The sequence below is a fragment of the Megalobrama amblycephala genome, linkage group LG2 (assembly GCF_018812025.1).
Source record: "Megalobrama amblycephala isolate DHTTF-2021 linkage group LG2, ASM1881202v1, whole genome shotgun sequence".
NCBI lineage: Eukaryota > Metazoa > Chordata > Actinopteri > Cypriniformes > Xenocyprididae > Megalobrama > Megalobrama amblycephala.
In genome coordinates, this window is record NC_063045.1 from 48,204,924 (window position 1) to 48,225,697 (window position 20,774).

The 20,774-nt window shown below is 37.8% G+C and overlaps 1 protein-coding gene across 2 annotated transcripts in view; it reads right to left on the reverse strand.

The window, feature by feature from the left end:
• Positions 1 to 2,790: 2,790 nt before the first annotated feature.
• lg2h21orf91 (linkage group 2 C21orf91 homolog) overlaps positions 2,791 to 20,774 on the reverse strand; it is a 28,449-nt gene continuing 10,465 nt past the window's right edge. For both annotated transcript variants that reach the window (XM_048181646.1, XM_048181645.1), the window contains exons 3-5: positions 11,254 to 11,769; positions 7,785 to 7,847; positions 2,791 to 4,503 (exon numbers count right to left, since the gene is read on the reverse strand). In XM_048181646.1, coding sequence (XP_048037603.1) covers positions 4,337 to 4,503; positions 7,785 to 7,847; positions 11,254 to 11,769 — 746 coding nt within the window. In that variant the 3' untranslated portion in view covers positions 2,791 to 4,336. The remainder of the gene's footprint in view (positions 4,504 to 7,784; positions 7,848 to 11,253; positions 11,770 to 20,774) is intronic.

Here is a 20,774-nt window from a genome sequence, read left to right on the forward strand (position 1 = left end):
CGGGAGGCGGAACCAAAGATCTGCAGCGCGGAAAAACGGCATTTCTCAAAAATTCACCATGGTAAACAAAATTTCCACCACAGTACAAAAGTTACTGATTTTGTTAATACATTAAAACGTCGGAAACTTAATTTAGCCACCTATGTCATTAGAAAATAGAGAAATGCCAAACAAAACGACACAAACCTTCTGAGGGGATCAGTAATAATGTTTAATTCAAACATTTATATGATTTAAAGAATAAATAATACATTATTATAAATAACAATACTTTATTTATTATTATTATTGATACTGCTGTTATTATTAATAGTGGCGGTATATGCACATCACAAAATCTTGGGTGAAAAATGGTGCAAAATGTTTTTCTTTCTTTCTTTTTTTTACTGGAAGTTACCAAACAGGAAACAAACTCCAACCCAAAAAAAAAAAAAAATCATGATCATCATTAGAGACTGAAAAGCAACATATTTTAGTAGAGAATGAATGAAACTGGGCCAGAAAGTAAGTGCACAGAAACACAATGGAGGCAGTGTCTGATGTTCAAACTATGTAAATATGTTAGTTTAAACTGAAAAATGTTTTATAATGTATTCATGTATATATTTTGTCATTCATGTAATGACCATCTGGTTGCATTCAGCACAATATTTCTAATTAGGAAGACATATCTTTCCAGTTTTTTAACACCCATTTAAAATTCAAGAATACTGAATTTATTATTCACTAAGATCAGGTATCAGATGAATGGCTATTACACATTTCAGAAACAATCCCATCAGCTGCTGGTGAACGCAGTGAATGAAATGAAAAGTATCACACAGAGGTTTAGGAAAAAATATTTTTATTAATTCATTCCCTTAAAGAAAATGTACACATCACTCCAAACAAAAGCATCCAGAAATCTTCCACACTGATGGGAAGATCCACTAACACAACAGTATTGCATAAACCACTTAAAATGTCACACAACACAGACAGACCACTGGAAAAACAACAAAACAAAAAGCAAAATAATAGCACAATAATGAATAAACATAAGAGAAAAATATAGCTGCGAGCAGCGATGGCGGGCCCAAGCCCGGTGGCACCGCCACCCCGGTGGCTTCAGGGCAACTGTGCACAGCGGGCAATAGGCACTTAAAACGGTTAAACATCAAAGGACTATGTCAAATTCACTCCACATTTACTGCACTACAAGGTGCCACTATAGAGCCCCTCCTCCCTGCCCATTTTCAAAGGATTACATGTGCCAAGTTTTAACATTATTCTGATGAATTTTGAAGCAAATCAGGTAAAAATAAGAGGGTGATCTCAATGTATGCTGAAAGTGACACATTTTCTGCTTCCAGTTGGTGGCGCTATTACTTTGAATCACAATAGTCACATCCATGTGATCAGCCTTGTACAACGAAGACTAAGCCGAAGTTTCATCAAAATCAATTAATGTATGCAGAAGTTATAACACTTTGTTTCCCTTTTCTTGCCATAAATTCGTTGCCTCGCCACGGCCAAACCGTTTGAGATATCCAAAATCCGTTTGCAATTAAACAACTTCAATGTGTTAGCAACAAGTTAAAAAAAGTTTGGTGTAAATTGGATAAACCCTGTAGGAGCAGTAGTATAAAATTCATAGCCTGTTTTTTCAAAAAATTAACATTCAAACCAAAATAGCTGACTTCCTGTTGGTCGGAGCTAATGAATGTAAATTAGAAAATTGTCCGGCTTGATGAGAACAATATGTGTACCGAGTTTGGTGATTGTAGGAAAAACTAACCCCCCCACTTTTGTCAAAAGGTGGCGCTACTGAGCCCCTCCACCACGCCCATTTCTATGGCTTTGTCCATGTCTACTGGTTGACAATATTGATGTGTGTGTCGAGTTTCATGCAATTTGAAGCATGTTAAGAGCCTCAAAAACACTCAAGAATATTATTACAGTTTGACCTGTTGCCATGGCAACAATATTTCAAATATCAAAAATCCTGTCATAGGTCTACATCTGCTGTGTATTGACATTACACTGATGAAGTTTGAAGCAAATCAGGTAAAAATAAGAGGGTGATCTCAAAACATTTCAAAAAGTGATACACTTCCTGCTGCCAGTTGGTGGCGCTATAACTTTGACTCACAATAGTCACATCCATGTGATCAGACTCCTATAACGAACACACTCGTGAAGTTTCATAAAGATCAATATATGTATGCAGACGTTATAACACATTTCCTGTTTCCTTTTTCTCGCCATAAATTCGTTGCCTCGCCACGGCCAAACCGTTCGAGATATCAAAAATCCCCTGGCAATTTTTAATCATCAGTGTCTTGACTTCATGCTGACCGAGTTTGGTGGCGATCGGATTAATCGTCTAGGAGGAGTATATCAAATTCCAGAGCATGCGTTTTTCAAACAACCCTTAATAGCTGACTTCCTGTTGGCGTGGTGTTTAACTTAGAGCACGAAAGTTGTTCGGCCCGATGAGGTCTATATGTGTACTGAGTTTCATACTAATACGTGCAAGCGTGTTTAATATATGGACCAAATTTTCAGACTTTTTTCAAGGGGGCGCTGTCGAGCCCCCCTGCCACGCCCGGGTACCAGCCTCTCCGGCGTCCTAATGGCCGCGGATTCCAATGTGTGTGCCAATTTTCAAGAGTTTTTGAGCATGTTAAGGCCCCCAAAAAGCCCCGGAAGACGGAAAAAAAAAAAAAAAAAAAAAAAAAAAAAAAAAAATAATAATAATCCTTAGAAGAACAAGAGGGCCCTGCGCGAATTTTCGCTTGGGCCCTAATGAATAAGACAACATATGCAACACACTCGAGACAAAAATGAATCTCGTCCAGTTCATTCAGTATCTCTACAGCACACAAACATTTGGACAGTGTGCTTCATTTCATTAACTCCTGTATGTCAAATCACAGAGTGAACCATAAAAGAAAGATTTTAAACTGCACAAAGAAAGCAAACCACATTTCAGACACGTATTGCTTCTTTTCCACAACTCATCCATAATTACAGCTTTAGTTTGCTGACTTGACCTTTCAGAGCATAACCAGAATTACACAGATAACTCGCTCATAGAAAATAAAATATTCTTAGAAACCCCAGAGGGGTCAGTCGAATGTGTATCTCTTATAAAGAGAACAGATAATTCAAAATACCTAGCTGATTCCTTGAAACAATGTTGATATTTGCATTTTTAAAAAAGATTCTAGAGATAATAGGCTTAATAGAACAATAATAATAGACACGGAGCCATGCACACACATCAGGGCAGCAAGTGAACAGGATTCTCTGAACGGCCACCAGATGGCGACACAGTCTGTTCTGAAATCAAGGCAGCTGGAAAAAATGTTGCTTTTGCCCTGACGATACTTTCACTTTATGCACAGACTCTAAATATAAGAAACTATACAATAATACCACAAGAAAACAACCTCTAAACACGACAAAAATGAAAACCACACATTTAAAAAAAAAAAAAAAAAAAGTAATAACCAAAGAGCAAATTTGGTTTTAAATATTTGTAGCAAGCAAATAATTGTCCTAACAAAATAAATACTGAAATAGTTACCTTGAGGTAACAAAGGCTTTGGTTAAGCATTTCTATCGTTCCATTATTAATCCCAGCACCAAGTTAAGCCTAAATCAAAGTTAGGCCTGTGCTTAACACGTGTGAACTAACCATACCAGCTGAAACATGTCCAAACTGCTATTTTCTTAATCATAACCCGTGAAATGTTGTGACGCACCTATGAAATGTCAATTTGAAGAACGCTGCTTTAAGAGTGCAATAAAAGAAATGTAAACTTCCACTAAAGAGTTAAATACGCCTTAGAGTAACGGAACAACCAGTCATTAACAAGTTCCACTGCAATGAGCAGAGGGAGGGAAAAACTGTTATCTAAGGAACAGTTACCACAGCAACACCACAACCAATCAGCAAGCCCGAATGTGCAGGAGGAACATTGTCAGACTGATCCAAGTCTATTAACCACCCATGATCAAGAGTGGAGAGTAAACAGTGATCTGAGGAGTAAAAAAGCAACATATGAATGGAACCACGACAGAATGGAGAGAGAAAAAAAAAAGTCTTTGTAGGGTTTTAAAAACACCTCATTCTGCATAGAAACACTTTGGACAGGCCTGCAAAACACTTTTGCTTTCAAAAGTCCAGCTGAAAATTCAGATGCCACCTTGAAAAGCGAGGTGACATTAAACTTATTAGCACAGCGCGTGCGCTTCCGGTCCATTTGAGCTTTGAGCTTCCGCAAGAGTCTGCTTGGAGCTGCGGTTTCTTTTCGGTCTTTGAGGGGACACAGTTGTCCCTAAAAAGGTCTCATTCCACTGGGTTGTTGCCAGCTTTGACCCCGGCTCGCCCGATCTGGAGCCACGGCAGCTTGGCACAGTTTTTGAAGAGCTGCTCGATGGCTATGTGCCGTACATGAAGCTCTGATGAAAGAGAGTCCTTCTCCTGCACAGCTACAGAGAGCTCCTCAAACACACCTGTGGGACAAACACAGAGTTTGTGTATTAGTTCAAGAGCTTCAAACACAAGAATAACGGTAACCTACATAATAAACTTGAAATTTGCATAAGACGGGCTCAATAATAAGTATAGCCAGCTGGCCAGAGTTCAGAACTATCTCTTACAGTTTGTCTATGTGGTGTTTTTAAAATGCTTTAAGACAAACCATGTGCAAATTCATCAGTCATCACCATTGCTGAGTATTTTCTCCTTAAAACTGTAGTGTACCAAAAACACAGTTTGAAACCACCCCTGTTTCCTGCCATCACAAACATGTAACCAATCCCGTCAACGTGCGGAGCGGGGCTTTTCTCCACTGACTTTCTATGATGCTCAAAGGATTTCTAAGATATGCTGATTTTTAGATGGTAGCTGTCTCACTCCGAGGTGAACGGGAACATGGTTTGTGTAACATTAGCAACACATTATTAGATGTTTGATAATGCAGTCAAACCAAAGGCTAATCATATCAATTACCATTATGTGTCTGACGTTGTAGAGAGCAATACATAAAATGCATTAATGCACTTTGTAAACATCCCTGTATGAGTTGCACTTCTACTTCTGAATCAGTTTCTGAAACATGGGTGATTAAACCAACATTTCCACTTGCCATTGTGTAGCGTCAAAGACTATAGAATAACACAAGATGTGTCACTCGTATTGTTTGAATGGGAGAAAGTGTAACGCGCAATATGGCGGAATAAGTCCCGCCTTCAAAATAAGAGCCAATCGCCGACTGGTAAAGTCATCGCGTCACTGCAGCAGCCGTTAGAAACACTGGTTTCTATAGAAACAGTCAGACGCGCGCCTCCGAAATGAGGCACAAGCTATGGGCACAAGAGACGCGCATTTAGGTCTGTGCATGCGCATTAGCTTGATCCAGCCTAAAAAATACAGTTTTTTTTTTTGTTATGATTCGAGCGTTTGGAAAAAAAAAAATGAGACAGTTGTTGTCAGAATTCATTGGTGATTTTAAATATGAAATTTAATCGAAAGCTTAGCAAACAGCTTTGGAGAATTTGATGTTTCCCCATTCAAAGAGAGAGGAGCTGCATGGATGCCCAGGATGCCCAAGATGCGTTTCAAAGATTGGGCCGCCGAGTGAAATGGCAAGGAAAAATTATGGTAAAACTATATTAGGTGTAACTGATCAGATAAACTATATCTGGTTTAACTTTGTTAAAAATTTCTTCAAAAGAGTTAAGTGAATAAAAAGGGGTTAAATCCAGCACAATCTAAAAAAAAACATGCTTCAATGATAAAGAGTTTTGACAGAAAGAACATTTTGATGGATCTTCTCCTGCTATTAAAAACTTGTGTGTCATCCTGGAATGGCCTATTATGCAACTGGTATAAACAATCTGGTCCCATGGGTTTGAGATTTGATAGAAACTTCTTCCAACATTGGGGCTGATTTCATGAAGTTTGTTCAAAGAATTTAAATCCCATTCTGTTTGCCATTTGTTATTAATGTAAAAATGAATTATTGTTTTTATAAAAGCTAGGTAAAATGATCTTACTGGCCGATACAGAGGGAGCTTTTATCAAAGTCACAAGCCTTGTAATAGTCTTGTTGGCATCAGTAAGACTGGGTTGGAAATTACACACCAATCAATAATGTCTGCCATCATTTTCCAGAAAAAGTGTTTACGAATTTATGGAGCATCTTGTATAACTATAAAAAACTAAATAATTTACAGCTATTATTGCAAAATAATAAAAACACCAATCTCTGTAATGAAAAAAAAAAAATCTAAAAATGTAACATTTAATCTTTTTAATAATTTATATTAAAGGTGCCCTAGAATCAAAAATTGAATTTACCTTGGCATAGTTGAATAACAAGAGTTCAGTACATGGAAAAGACATACATTGAGTTTCAAACTCCATTGTTTCCTCCTTCTTATGTAAATCTTATTTGTTTAAAAGACCTCCGAAGAACAGGCGAATCTCAACATAACACCGACTATTACGTAACAGTTGGGATCATTAATATGTACGCCCCCAATATTTGCATATGCCAGCCCATGTTCAAGCATTAGACAAGGGCAGCCAGTATTAACGTCTGGATCTGTGCACAGCTGAATCATCAGACTAGGTAAGCAAGCAAGAACAATAGCGAAAAATGGCAGATGGAGCAATAATAACTGACATGATCCATGATTACATGATATTTTTAGTGATATTTGTAAATTGTCTTTCTAAATGTTTCGTTAGCATGCTGCTAATGTACTGTTAAATGTGGTTAAAGTTACCATCATTTATTACTGTATTCGCGGAGACAAGAGCCGTCGCTATTTTCATTTTTAAACACTTGCAGTCTGTATAATGCATAAACACAACTTCATTCTTTATAAATCTCTCCAACAGTGTGTAATGTTAACTTTAGGCACGAAGCACTGCCTCAAACTCATTCAGAATCAAATGTAAACATCCAAATAAATACTATACTCACATGATCTGACACATGCATGCAGCATGCATGACGAACATCTTGTAAAGATTCATTTGAGGGTTATATTAGCTGTGTAAACTTTGTTTATGCACTGTATAACTGCACTTATAGTCGAGAGCTCAGGGGGGCAGGGAGCGAGAGATTTAAAGGGGCAGCATGCTGAATCAGTGCATAGATAATGATGCCCCAAAATAGGCAGTTAAAAAAATTAATTAAAAAAATCTATGGGGTATTTTGAGCTGAAACTTCACAGACACATTCAGAGGACACCTTAGACTTATATTACATCTTGTGAAAGAAGGTTCTACGGCACCTTTAAATAAATATAAATGCTAATAAAATAAATAATGAAAAGTAAAAATAAGAAAATAATGAAAATGAAATGTAAAATGAAATTAAAAAAATTATGTAAAAAAAAATTAATAATGAAATGTAAAAGTAAATAAATAATGACGTGTAAAAACAAACACACAAAGAACTAAATAAATATGTAAGCAAGTGGCAGCGCCAGATAAAATGTTGTCAGGGCAAGTACAAACTGGGCCAGAGGGAAACTATACTGTTGAGCCTTGAAATTATGAATAAATTATCTACACATAATTATTTAATGATGATTATTTAATCATAATTTAATAATTTGCAGGAAATATGGTGGATCACATCAAAAACAATTTAATTTATTACCAATATCAAGTCACTCTTCCCTAAAGCATGTGTTTAGGTTAAATGGAGTAGTTCACCCAAAAATTAAAACTGTCATATTTTTCTTAATTTGGCTGAAATTTTGAAGATCAAACTCACTTTGTATCTGTAGCAGCAGCTGCTCGTTCAGCTGGCGAAGATCCTCCACACTCATCGTCACCACTGAAAGAGAAAGACAAACAATAAAGTGGCTATAAAAATCATTCCCTCGCTATCCTTTTCAATAAAATGAAAACTGACAAACATCTCCTTTCACAGCTGAAGGCAGATGACTTCATAACAGTCCTTGAGACGCATTCTAATCAAATGTGCGGCTCTGAAAAGCATGTGGTGTGACCCTGATGACATATCTGTTTTTAACAGAAGCCTTTTCTTTGGATGAGATAAAAAGGAGACAGACATTGAAGAACAGAGAGAGAAATCAAGGTCTAGTTTGTGACCTCAGCCCTTTATTGGTGTTTTGTGGACTGTATTGACGGGAAAGATGCAGAGATAGAAGGCGTCAGATAAAAACCTAATGGTGAGGATATCGATTTCTTTCCTTCACTTTGTCAAAGATGTTACCGTAAGAATTAAACTTAGGCCAAAACCATTCACTGTGGCTTGATTTTATAATACTAACAAAACCATAGCAAATTAACTACTATTTAAGGTTTTCGAGGAAAACATTCCAGGATTTTTGGACTTCAGGGCTGAAGGTCCAAATTGCAGTTTAAATGCCGCTTCAAACGGTTCTACATGATCCCAGCCAAGGAATAAGGGTTTTATCTAGCAAAACGATCAGTCATTTTCTAAAAAAATAATTATTTATATACCTTTTAACCACAAATGCTCGTCTTGCAATGCTCTGGGATGTGCCACGCGTTATGTAATCATGTTGGAAAGGTCAAGCGTGACGTAGGCAGAAGTACCGATCCTGTGTCTACAAAGTGAATGTGTAAAGACGAAGTCAAACGGCCTTTACAAAAAAAAGGTAAAACAATGATGTTGGACGATTTTGAAGTTGGAGGAGAAAATGAGGTGGAGTTTTTCACCCTACCACAGTACTTCCGCCTAAGTCACCTTTTCAATGTGATTACATAATGTGTGGCGGATCGCAGAGCTAGTGCAAGACGAGCATTTGTGGTTAAAAAGTATATGCATTTTTATTTTTTCAGAAAATGACCGATCATTTCACTAGATAAGACCCTTATTCCTAGGCTGGGATCGTGTAGACCCCTTTGAAACTGCAATTTGGACCTTCACCCTATTGGTCCCCATTGAAGTTCACTATATAGAGAAAAATCCTGGCATGTTTTCCTCAAAAACCTTAATTTCTTTTCAACTGAAGAAAGAAAGAGAAACATCTTGGATGACATGGGGGTGAGTAAATTATCAGGAAATTTTAATTCTGAAATGAAATAATCCTTTAAAGCATGCAACGTCAACTGGCGGCCCGCGGGCCAAATCCGGCCCGCCAGAGATTTCCATCCGGCCCCCAGAATAATACTGAATTCAGGAATAGCCTTGTAAGAGGAAAAAAGTTTAGGGCTGGTCCGAATACCATTTTTTGAGCTTCGAAGCTTCGGTAGTAATGAACATCGACTCTTCGGAGAGAGGGGCTGAACATATTTTTCTCTCTAATAAAGGCAGGAATCTGTGTCTGTATGTCCGTTTGCATTTTTATTATTTCGAGAACCGTTCATCCAATCGACTTCACAAGGCAGTGCAGTGTCGCATTTGGTGCAATATAGATGGACACGTGAGACGCGACACATTCAGAATTAATAAACTTTTAGTAAACTACAGTCAGAACAGCGCGAGCGGGAAGCGGCGCACCTCACGCGGGCAGGGCTTATGCTCCGAGAACGGTCACTGCACTACTGATATAAAACGCACACACACAGGTCTGTTAAATTAAGCAATACTTTTAAGGTAGTCTAATATTTTTCTGACTAACAAATTGGCACAGTAAGGGTAGATTTAAATAAAGAAAAACTAAATTTAAATAAAGAAAAAACGAAATTTAAATAAAGAAAAAACGAAATTTATATAAACAAAAATGAAATTTAAATAAAGAAAAAACGAAATTTAAATAAAGAAAAATGAAATTTAAATAAAGAAAAACGAAATTAAGTTAAATTAAAAACGAGATTAATTTAGATTGATAATAACGGGTAAAAATGCTAATACATTTTGTTTCTATTATTGTATTTTCCACAGTGTCAAAGCAACAAAACACAAGCTCAGACATGCACTTCGGTCCATACAAACTCCGCTGTTCTGAACACTCCCGTTGCTGGAACACGCGTCGGTTCTATTTCTAGCATGCACGCGTTTTCCGCGTGGCTCGAGCGCGCCTGAGACGCGTGTCTCAGTGTGCAAACTCCAACCTGTTAAATATGGGAGCCGAAATAAAAACGGACACGCCACGCAGCTGAGACGCTCACGCAGCCAGTGTGTCGCCGGCCTTATTCAAGGGGGAATGAGAATAGTTTCGCGGGGGATCCCAGGTGTGCAAAAAATAAAAATAAAAAAATATTCGAATGTCAAATTTTCAAATCGAATACCAACCCACCGAACGAATATTTGAATATTCGGGTCCGTTCCATATTTGTTTATTTTTAAATCTAACGAAAAAAAAAAAAACCCTTCTGAAAAGTAGCTTGTGCCATAGCCTGCCTTCAGTCAAGAATGACGATAAACGCGTTCTCTCATTGAACATCTTTTATTGTTTCACGTGCTCATTTTTTCACAAATGTCAAAATTTTCCTTGCCTGGGATTAGCGCACAATTGCGTGACAGTGATGGACAGCTTGACAGCCTCACAAATATGAAGCCTAAAATATCGCTATCGCCCCCTGGTGGCTTGCTGCAGTACAGGTAATATGTAAAAAATAAAATACATTTGGAATTAGAATTAGTATATCAAATAATAACATATTAGGATACAATTCGAATTTTATTTTATATTACGAGTATCTGGCCCTTACAGTGTCTGCAGAGAAAAATTCTGGCCCTTGGACAAATATAGTTGATGACCCCTGCTTTAAAGTAACTGCTTTGTATTTGAATATATTTTAAAAGTAATTTATTGATGGGAATCTGAATTTTCAGCATCATTACTCCAGTCTTCAGTCTTACATGATCCTTCAGAAATCATTCTAATATGCTGATTTGGTGAATAAGAGACATTTCACATCATCAGTGTTGAAAACAGTTGTGCTACTTAACATTTTTATGGAAAACGTGATACATTTTTTCAGAATTATTTGAATATGAAGTTTAAATGAACAGCATTTATTTGCAATGAAAATCTTTTGCAACAATTTCTTTACTTTTTTTTTGAAGAGACATTTTTAAAAACAATTGTGCTTAATATGTTTGTCACAACCATGATACTTTTTTGTCAGGATTCTTTGATGAATAGAAAGTTCAAATGAACAGCATTTATTTGAAATAGAAATGTTCTGTAACATCTTTACTGTTACTTTTGATCAATTTAACATGTCCTTGCTAAATAAAAGCATTACTTTCTTTCAAAACAAAAAAAAATGTTTGAACAGTAGCTTATATCATAAATACTCACGTTCTTCTCGACTGTGTCCTGTGTGTCTCCTCTGTCTGGCTGTGTCTCTCTGCTCTCGGTTCTGCGGTTCTCGTGGGTGGTGTCTCTCTCCAGCCCATAATCCCTGGCATGAGCCCTGCAGGAGGTCGAGACCAAGCTCCTCAGAGGAGTGGCAGTCCAGCATGGATTTCCCGTACTCCGACACTGCCATTGATCCCTCGTCCGCCCATCGCGGTGCGTAGCGGGGAACTTGGGCATCCGACTGGGGTACGAGCTTCCTACCGCCCTGCTGGGAGTGACACAGAATCTGTTTGGCACCCCAGCGCCCAGGTGTTTCTGCAGTTACAGAGTCTCTGTTCTGGGTGTATTGTATAATGCGGCTGATTCGCTGGCTCAGAGCCCGTTTCACGCCCTCGTATGCGCTGTGAGAGGCCTTGGCGCGGGAGAGCTTCTGGTTGGCGATGAGATGGTACTTTTCGAAGCAGTCCCTATGCCCACGTAGAGATTTGGAGTGCAGCAGGGTGGTGCTTGATACACCTAGTATATATATATAAAAAAAAAAAGGAGGACACACTTAGATATTTGCAATTCACTGCTTGTGATGGGCTAAACATAGCACAAATGCCATTTTATCATATAAAAAAAATGCTTATCAGGTGTACATGATGGGCCTTTCTAAATATAAAGTCACATGACAACAACTGTGCTCATTTTGCTAGATTAAAAGAAGGTACCTTCAAACAGTATATTTCTGACAAGCTTTAAACAGATGCATCTATAAATCGGTCGATCTCTGAGCAAATCAGCTCCTGAAAACATCACTTCCTGTTTTGGGTACTTGATGAGCAGAGTAAAAACACATCTATGCCTGAAACAAAGTAGGCCAAGAACAAATAAAACGCAGATGCACAGAATGAGTGCTTTGTGTGTTGGTTTTGCGTTAGGATGTGACATTTCTGTGTCAGAGCTTAGTTTTGTTCAAACATGTTTTGCCACACAGCAGTCAGCATCAGAGACGGTTGTGTGATGAGACAGAGACAGACACACACTCATTTGCTTTTAAAAGGAAAAGCTGAAAATTCTGCCATTATTTACTCACTCTTATGTTTTTCCATATAACTTTCTTTCTTTTGTGGGACTCAAGTAGGGCTCAACATAAAAGACTGCTCAATAGCCAGGGCCCAAAAGCAAAGCACTATTATTTCATTTGTATATATGTTCTGGTAGTGTGTGTGTGTGCGTGTGTGTGCGTGCGTGCGTGTGCGTGCGTGCGTGTGTGTGTGCTTCATGAGAGCAGCAGCAATGTCTTATAACAAATGATTCTGATGAGTCAGATCTTTTCAGTGAATCATTTGATCCAGTTTACATGGATCTGGTTCTATAATTCACCTCACTGACTTGATTCAGTCAGGCGCAATTTTGAAAAATGAAAACCATTTTGAAAAAAAAAAAAAATAATAATAATAATGTCTCGGTGAGGTCAAGTGTGGTTTTGGAGCCCAATGACGTTTACTGTGTGGACAAAAACAGTAGAAACATTCTTCAAAATATCATCTTTTGTGTTCCAAAGAAAGTCATACAAGTTAAAGGTGCTAAAGAGGATGTTTTGTTTTATACATTTTTGCAATATTACTTGAAACTGTTTTTACCTAACTGATAAAAGACTATTTATTAGGTGCACTGAAAGTAATAATATTAATATACATCATCTGTGCACGAGGTAGGGTCTTAAAAACATCAGCCAATCGTTTACGCGATCATCGCGTAAACGATTGGCCCTCTGGCTTGTCAATCACTGCCATTACTTTCCTTGTGAGAGACGAGCGCGGCTGCGCATTCCAGTAACTTTCCACACTCTACAGACGCCGCATGCAATGTTTTTGTCAGGAGACAGGAGTAACAACTGCAGATTATGAGTTACCTGCGGTGAGTCCGACATAATGAATCCACTAACACAACACAGCGAATGCCGGTGGTAAACACTCGTGTTCCAATACTCGTGCACGAGTTTTGGGAGGCGTTCCCTCGAAATGAGCTGTGAAGGAGGGGGGCTGTTCTTATGCATGCGCTCATTTCAAAAACTCACTAACAGTGTTTGGTTTCTCAGTTGACGAAAAGATCCTCTTTAGCACCTTTAATGAATGATGAATAAGTTAGTGAATAATGATTGAATTTTCATTTTTGGCTGAACTATCCCCTTAAAAGGATACGCAAAAATGAAAATTTTGTCATCACTTACTCATGAGTTTTTCTTCTGCTGAACACAAAAGATGATATTTTGAAGAATGTTGGGAACCAGACAGTTGATGGACCCCATTGACTTCCATAGCAATTTGTTTTTTCCTACTATGGAAGTCAATGGGGTCCATCAACTGTTTGATTACAGACATTCTTCAAATTTGTGTTTAGCAGTAGAAAGAAACTCATACAGGTTTGAAACAACTTGAGGCTGTGTAAGTGTTTTCGGGCAAACTATTCTTTTAAGTACAAACCGATATGAAGCAAGACTAAACAGTGGATTAGTCATAATAACCGGTGGTTTGCTTCAAGTTGTTAATTTGCTTCTTGTAAATTTGCTTCAAGGTAACTGTGAGCTGAGGAGTCCTCACCACATACACGGTTTATTTCCAGTAATGTCTGCGCACAATGTACCACTGAACTCAACACTTAAGGTATCTGGTTTAGCTTGACTCACTGTGCTTTTCTTAAGCAGAGCAGTTCACAGCTGAGAGAAGGCAAAAGCCAAATTCATTCGCCGTCTTACGATAAACCAATTTCCTGCACTTCACAGTGAAGTCTGAATAACAGGAAAGAACACTGTAGAGTGCGATTATAAATAGAGGTACTGAAGGTTAGAACAGCACACACACACACACACACACACACACACACAGGCTCTGACAGGGAACATGAGCACAAGGAGCATTTTAACCACACTTTACTGAACAGTGTCTCCCAGGATCACCATAAGCCAGTACATTTGATCAAAAATACTGAAAAAAAACCAAGTAATATTGTGAAATATTATTACAATTTAAAATAATGGTTTTCCATTTTAATACACTTTAAAATATCATTTATTTCTGTGATGCAAAGCTGAATTTTCATAATCCATAACGGTGTCACATGATCCTTCAGAAATCATATATTTAGGGCCCGAGCACCGATGGTGTGAGGACCCTATTGGAATTGCTCAGCCAAAATTTTCTTCTTCTCCAAAATGAATCGCATTTTTGAGGGCCTAAATGTTCTCAAAAACTCATGAAACTTTGCACACGCGTCAGAAGTGGTGAAAATTTACATTTGATATGGGTTTCAGAATTAGGTGTGGCAAAATGGCTCGATAGCGCCACCTACAAAATTTCAATTAAGCGCCCTTCGTGCTACGTTTCACGTACAGTTATGAAATTCGGTAGACAGATGTAACAGCCCAATACCTACAAAAAAGCCCCTGGGTGCAAAGTTTGTAAACCCAACAGGAAGTGAGATATTTTTAAATTTTCTCTACAAAATTTTGGCAGTTTTTGCCATTTCCACATGTTGTACTTTAACGAACTCCTCCTAGAGCTTTAATCAGATCAACATCATATTTGGTCAGTCTAATCTAAAGGCCTTTGAGATGTTAAATTGCGAAGATCTAGAGTTTTCGCTGAAGGGCGTGCCCGTGGCGGCATGACAAAGTCTGTTGTTCCGCCATGAAAAAGGAAGCCGTTGTAACTCAGGCATACAATGTCTGATCTGCCCCAAACTTCACATGTGTGATAAGAGTCCTGGCCTGAAGACATCTTCATAACAATATTCAGTTACAGTCATAGCGCCACCTGGTGGCAACAGGAAATGACATGTTTTACACTGTGATTAACTCCTCCTAGAGATTTAATCAGATCAATGTCATTTTTTGTCAGTATAATCTAAAGGCCTTTGTGACGTTAAATTGCGAAGATCTAGAGTTTTCGCTGAAGGGCGTGCCCGTGGCGGCATGACAAAGTCTGTTGTTCCGCCATGAAAAAGGAAGCCGTTGTAACTCAGGCATACAATGTCTGATCTGCCCCAAACTTCACATGTGTGATAAGAGTCCTGGCCTGAACATATCTATATGCCAATATTCAGTTAGTCATAGCGCCACCTGCTGGCAACAGGAAATGGCATGCTTTACACTGTAATTCCCTCCCAGAACCACATTTCAATATGCCACAAAGTACCAAACATACTAGAAACACGTTAAATCATGCAACACTTGGCTAAGTGCTAATGTATGCGATTAACGCCATGAAACAGGAAGTTGTTGTAACTCAGGCATATGATGTCCGATCTGCTCCAAACTTCACGTGATAACAGTCCTGGTCTGAACACATCTATATCGCAATATTTGGTTATGGTCAAAGTGCCACCTGTTGGCAGCAGGAAGTGTGGCAATTCAAAATGACTTAATGGCATAATTCTCCTGTATTCATTCGCTTACATGCATGTCGACCACTGTTCACTGTTTTCCTAAGGCCAACGGGTGGCGGTGAGCCCGGGTGCGAGGGCCCTTTCATCGCTGCTTGCAGCTTTAATTTAAAGTGTATTCAAAATTGAAAACCATTATTTTAAATTATAATAATATTCCACAATATTACTGTTTTTATATACATACACACAAATATAATATTCTAATACATTATATATTTAAAAACATTAAATTACCATTATTATTTTATATAAACAACAACAACAACAACAACAAATAATGTATATTTGGATATAAAAATAACTTAAATGTAACTCCATGACTTCTATAAATTCATACACACTTTTTGGGGGAAAAAAAAGAAAGAAAAAAAAGAAAAAAAAAAGGACGCTCGTCTCAGCAAGCACCTCTAAAAAAGGCATGTAGTCAAAACACGAAATCTGTGTCAACTTGCAAATAACTGATTTCCATATCTAGCTGATGTCTGCAAGCAGACAGAAGAAGTGTTGTGAATCAAACCCTTTAGTGATGAAATACTCACTGGTGCTTGTGTAACACTCTGGCCTCAACAACGACGACAACGACAACAAGCAAGTGGCTCTCGGTAAGAATGACAAGAATGGAGATTGAGACACGAGAAAAGAAAGGAGGCCTTGTAATCCGTGTTACTAGTTAGAAAACAGCACCAAAGAGATTAGCCGATTAGCCAAGGGTGAAGGTGGGGGGAAAATCGCTGTCATGGAAACGGTAATCTTATCAAGTGCAATCTATGTCATTTGCCTTTTCATCGTTCCATTAAATCACCATTCCACTCGCAGTTATTGCTCACTTCAGAAAAACAGAGCATTCAATTACATCATAAACAACCTTCAAACAAATCGCGAACATCTCAGTGTGATGTACACCATGTACACCGCAAAATAATTGTTCAAAATAATTCTGATCCACTGTATCAGCCTGTTCTTCCTGTCTTATGCAGGTTCATTCACCACCATGTGGGCTGCTTCTGCTTTATGAAGAAAGGACACTGGATCCTTGACACACTTCAGTGTGTGTGTTTGTGTATGCAGAGGGAATGGGGACGTGGGATAATAGTGGAAACGCCATGCCCAAAACAGCACCTCATGATTAAAACTGGAGTGCAGTCAACAGCTGCAATGATTGACATGGAGCCGTCACATCACCCACAGCAAAATAAATATAGCTGGTCATAGATCTCATATACTGCTCCTACAGAAGCATTCAACCACTACAGACCAGAGTAAAATCAATCCCTTGGATTAGGATTAAAACGCTCTTCAAGGCTCAAACAGAACCATAATGGCAGGGATGCCAAGAATACAGAATCCAGTAATAAACTGAGTTTACAGTATAATTTGGAAATTTTGGATGAACAAATGAAAAGTAGGGCTGTACACTTAATCAAATTACATTTCTGTGAATATTAAAGCACAAAAAGACTGCTAACGCTTGTGGTGTTTACAGCGTCTGCCGTCTCACTATATGAGGACATGAACACATGAACTTAATCTCCAGAGATGGCCCAGGCGATTTTTTTCTGCTGGATGGGTATTATAGGGTAACTTTAATTATCAAGGAATTAAAAAATGAAAAGGGATGTAAGGAAATAACAAAAAAGAAACACGAATGGTAAAAGTTCCAGGTCTATTGTAGTTAAGTAATCAATTTAAATTATTTGCAAATAATATATATTTTTAATATATTCACTCTTTTTTTCATGTCGAATATGCAAAAAAATGCTTCTTGTCTTGTCACGTTCAGTTATGAATTACATTAATCATATCATATTAATCAAATAATGGCATTTTTTCAATTCAAAATGGCAAAATTTCATAAAAACATTGAGTAGTTTGCATCACGTGATATTACTGTACTGTTCGGCAAAAAGCCTTTGGCAAAGGGCTTTTTGCTGAAACGCTGGTGAATAAACTGTTTGCAAGTTGAGTGTGCAGTCATATTTCTCATATACATTTTAATAAACAGTAAACAGCAACACTTTGCTTGCCAAAAAGAAATTCTTAAATTTATTGATTACATTTTAAAGGATGTTTCATGCTTTTATTTAATTAACATTATTTTGATAATAAACACGTATAAAATGTGTACGTTTTAAGAATTAAATTAATTAGACATGCTTTTTGATTATTAAAATTAAGTTACACCATTAAAATGGATTTAATAGGGCCCAAAAAATGTATTTTGTTACATTTTTAATAAACTGTTTTATAAATGAAATTCGACATGCTTTTTGATTACAAAAATTTAACTTAACCATTAAAACTGAATCCATAAAAATTAAAACTGAAAAAGGAACACAGCAGCACCATCTTTGACTTTTACCGGGAATGAAAGCGAGGCTGTGAGGGATAGACATACATCTCTTCAGTGGGTTCTACTATTATTTAATGCTTTTTTGGATTGTTCTGCTGACGAAACACTGCAAAAATATCTTTGCAAGAAATTCCAGTAGGTAAAAAACAACATGACAACATGAGTTGTGGAAAATTAGACGTGATCTAGAAGATTTGCATAGCTTTTTACAACAAATGCCATTGAACACGTGGTAAATCTATCCCTCACAGCCTCGCTTTAATACCTGTCATGGCACTGCTCTGAATAAGGTCTAAATAGCCCTTCATAAAAGCCTGTTCATGCACGTACACATGAAACAACTAAAGGCATTACAATGTACAGCGTTTGCTTACATAAAAAAAAAAAAAAAAAAAAAAAAAGAACACGAAGGCTGAGTTTAATAGTGAACTGTACAATGACAAATTATTTTAGGAAAGTAGACCAACCAGCATACAAACACTGAAAACAAGAACAGAGTAAAACATTACCCATGTGCATATCCTGGAATAAACCTGCTGTGAGGCAATTTATGAAGGTAATACTGCCATCCTACATTACCTATGGGGATGTGTTTTCCCTAATGCCTCCATTTCAAAGAGCAGAAATATTGCTGAAAGCCTCCGATTACACTGGAGCATGGAGAAGCATTACTGAAATGGAGAGCTCGCTGAGCAAAAAAAGCGCAGTCAGCAAATCTGCTCTCATTCGCCATGCAGACTGTATTCACTGATTATCAGAGAGCTTTGGACCGACGGTGTCAAGAGGTCACACTAGTGTACTCTTACATCCATCAGTTAGGAGGATAATCAATATAAAAATGTGAGAACAGGAAAAACTAGAAACATCTCGAGCACACAAGTAAATGCAAACAAACGACACACACTGAGGTTCAGCATTGTATTCGTGCTGTGCTCCAAGTGTCTGGAATATTCAGTTATCCAGCCATTCACTCAGCTGATGTACACAAGCTCACATTCCACTGCTCTTACGTAAGAGGATAAGAGACGGCCTGCGTCTGCTGCGGGGAAACTGCTAGTGCTGAGTGAGTGTGCTTGGCGGAGCAAGAAACCAGCCAGCCATCGAGGTCTTTCAGGGCCAGTGGAAAAGAAGAGTGGGCAGAGTCTAACACATCAGTGTGATGAGAATAAAACCATTAAACAGAATGGCCTTGAAAAAACAAACACGAACAAGATACCTTAATCTTGCAGTTTGGTAAGGAGAGGTGTGTTACTACTTGTCTACACAATCCAACAACAAACAGTGGGACCCGATTTACAGACAAGAATATTAGAGAGTTGGGACTAGGGTTGTCAAAAGTAAGGTACCAATCTGGTACTGAAATTTTATGAATGTGACAATACCAGCATTTCCCCCTAGCATTTTGAGCACTGTTGAGCGGATTCTTAAACACCACTGAATGGATATTGTGTTCACCCACTCAACAGATATGTCTGTGATTGGCTACAATGATCAACGCTTCAAAAACATGTTGTAAATAGACAATATTGATGCTCTTCACTGTGCGCTTGCACAGATACTCACGAGAGCATTTGAAAGCAGGCGTCTATAAGCAGATATATTAGGGATCCGCTGATAGATGGCCACTTTTAAACGCTCCCGTGCCAATCACATACATATCTGTTGAGCATGTGAACACAATGTCTAATCAGAGGTGTTTAAAAATCTTCTGAGATGCGCACTTAGGACTGCGCGTGAGCATTGGCTGCTTCAGCCTGAAAAATGCAATTTTTTGTCATGATTTGAGTGTTTAGAAAACAAAATTTATGAGACAGTTGTTGCCAGGTTTCATTGGTGATTTCAAATATGGAATTTTTTGTACGCTTGTGAACAGCTTTGGAGAATTTGATGTTTCCCCATTGAAAGAGAGACGAGATGCACTTGCATGACTAAAATAGCTGCCCGAGAGGCGTTTCAAAGATGGCCGCTGAGTGAAATGACTTGCCTGAAAGGGACTCTGGTTGGGATCTTGGGCTCCTTTGACCCTAGCAACCACCCAGAACACACTAGCATCAAGGCAACGAGTTTTGCATGAGGAAGCAGCATTAGAAATTGTATTCTATAATATTTCTATTGGCAGGCTTGCATCTGTCAGAGCCAATTCTCCGTCTCTGAAACATACAAGCTAAAATTACAGAATACAGAAATTAATACTTTAGTTCAGCAAGAAAGCATTATAATTATCAAAAATGACAGTAAAAGGCATTTATAAATCATACAAAAAAATATATATATATATATTTCAAATAAATGCTGTCCTTTTGAACTTTCTATTCATCAAAGAATCCTGAACAAATTAGCACGGTTTCCACAAAAAAAAAATTAACTATTTTCAACATTGATAATGAGCACCAACAGAAACATTTTTATTACAGTTTTTATTGTATCAAATAAATGCAGCCTTGGCAAGCATAAAAGTTTTTTGTTTTTTTTGTTTTTTTAAATAATACCATCATAACAGTTTTTGCTAACTGTTTAATAAAACAGTATAACTCTAGAACTACAACAAAATACACAATGAACACTTCATATCATGCAAAAAAAACTGCATAAACTGTCACTCTAATTCAAGGCAAGCAACTGATGTTAAGAAGTCAATCCCCCATGAAACATTTCCCAAGCTATTCCATCAGCATGAATCAAAGTGCTGTTAAAATAAGTAATCTGGCTACTGCAGTTATTTCTTACATAAGGAAAAAAT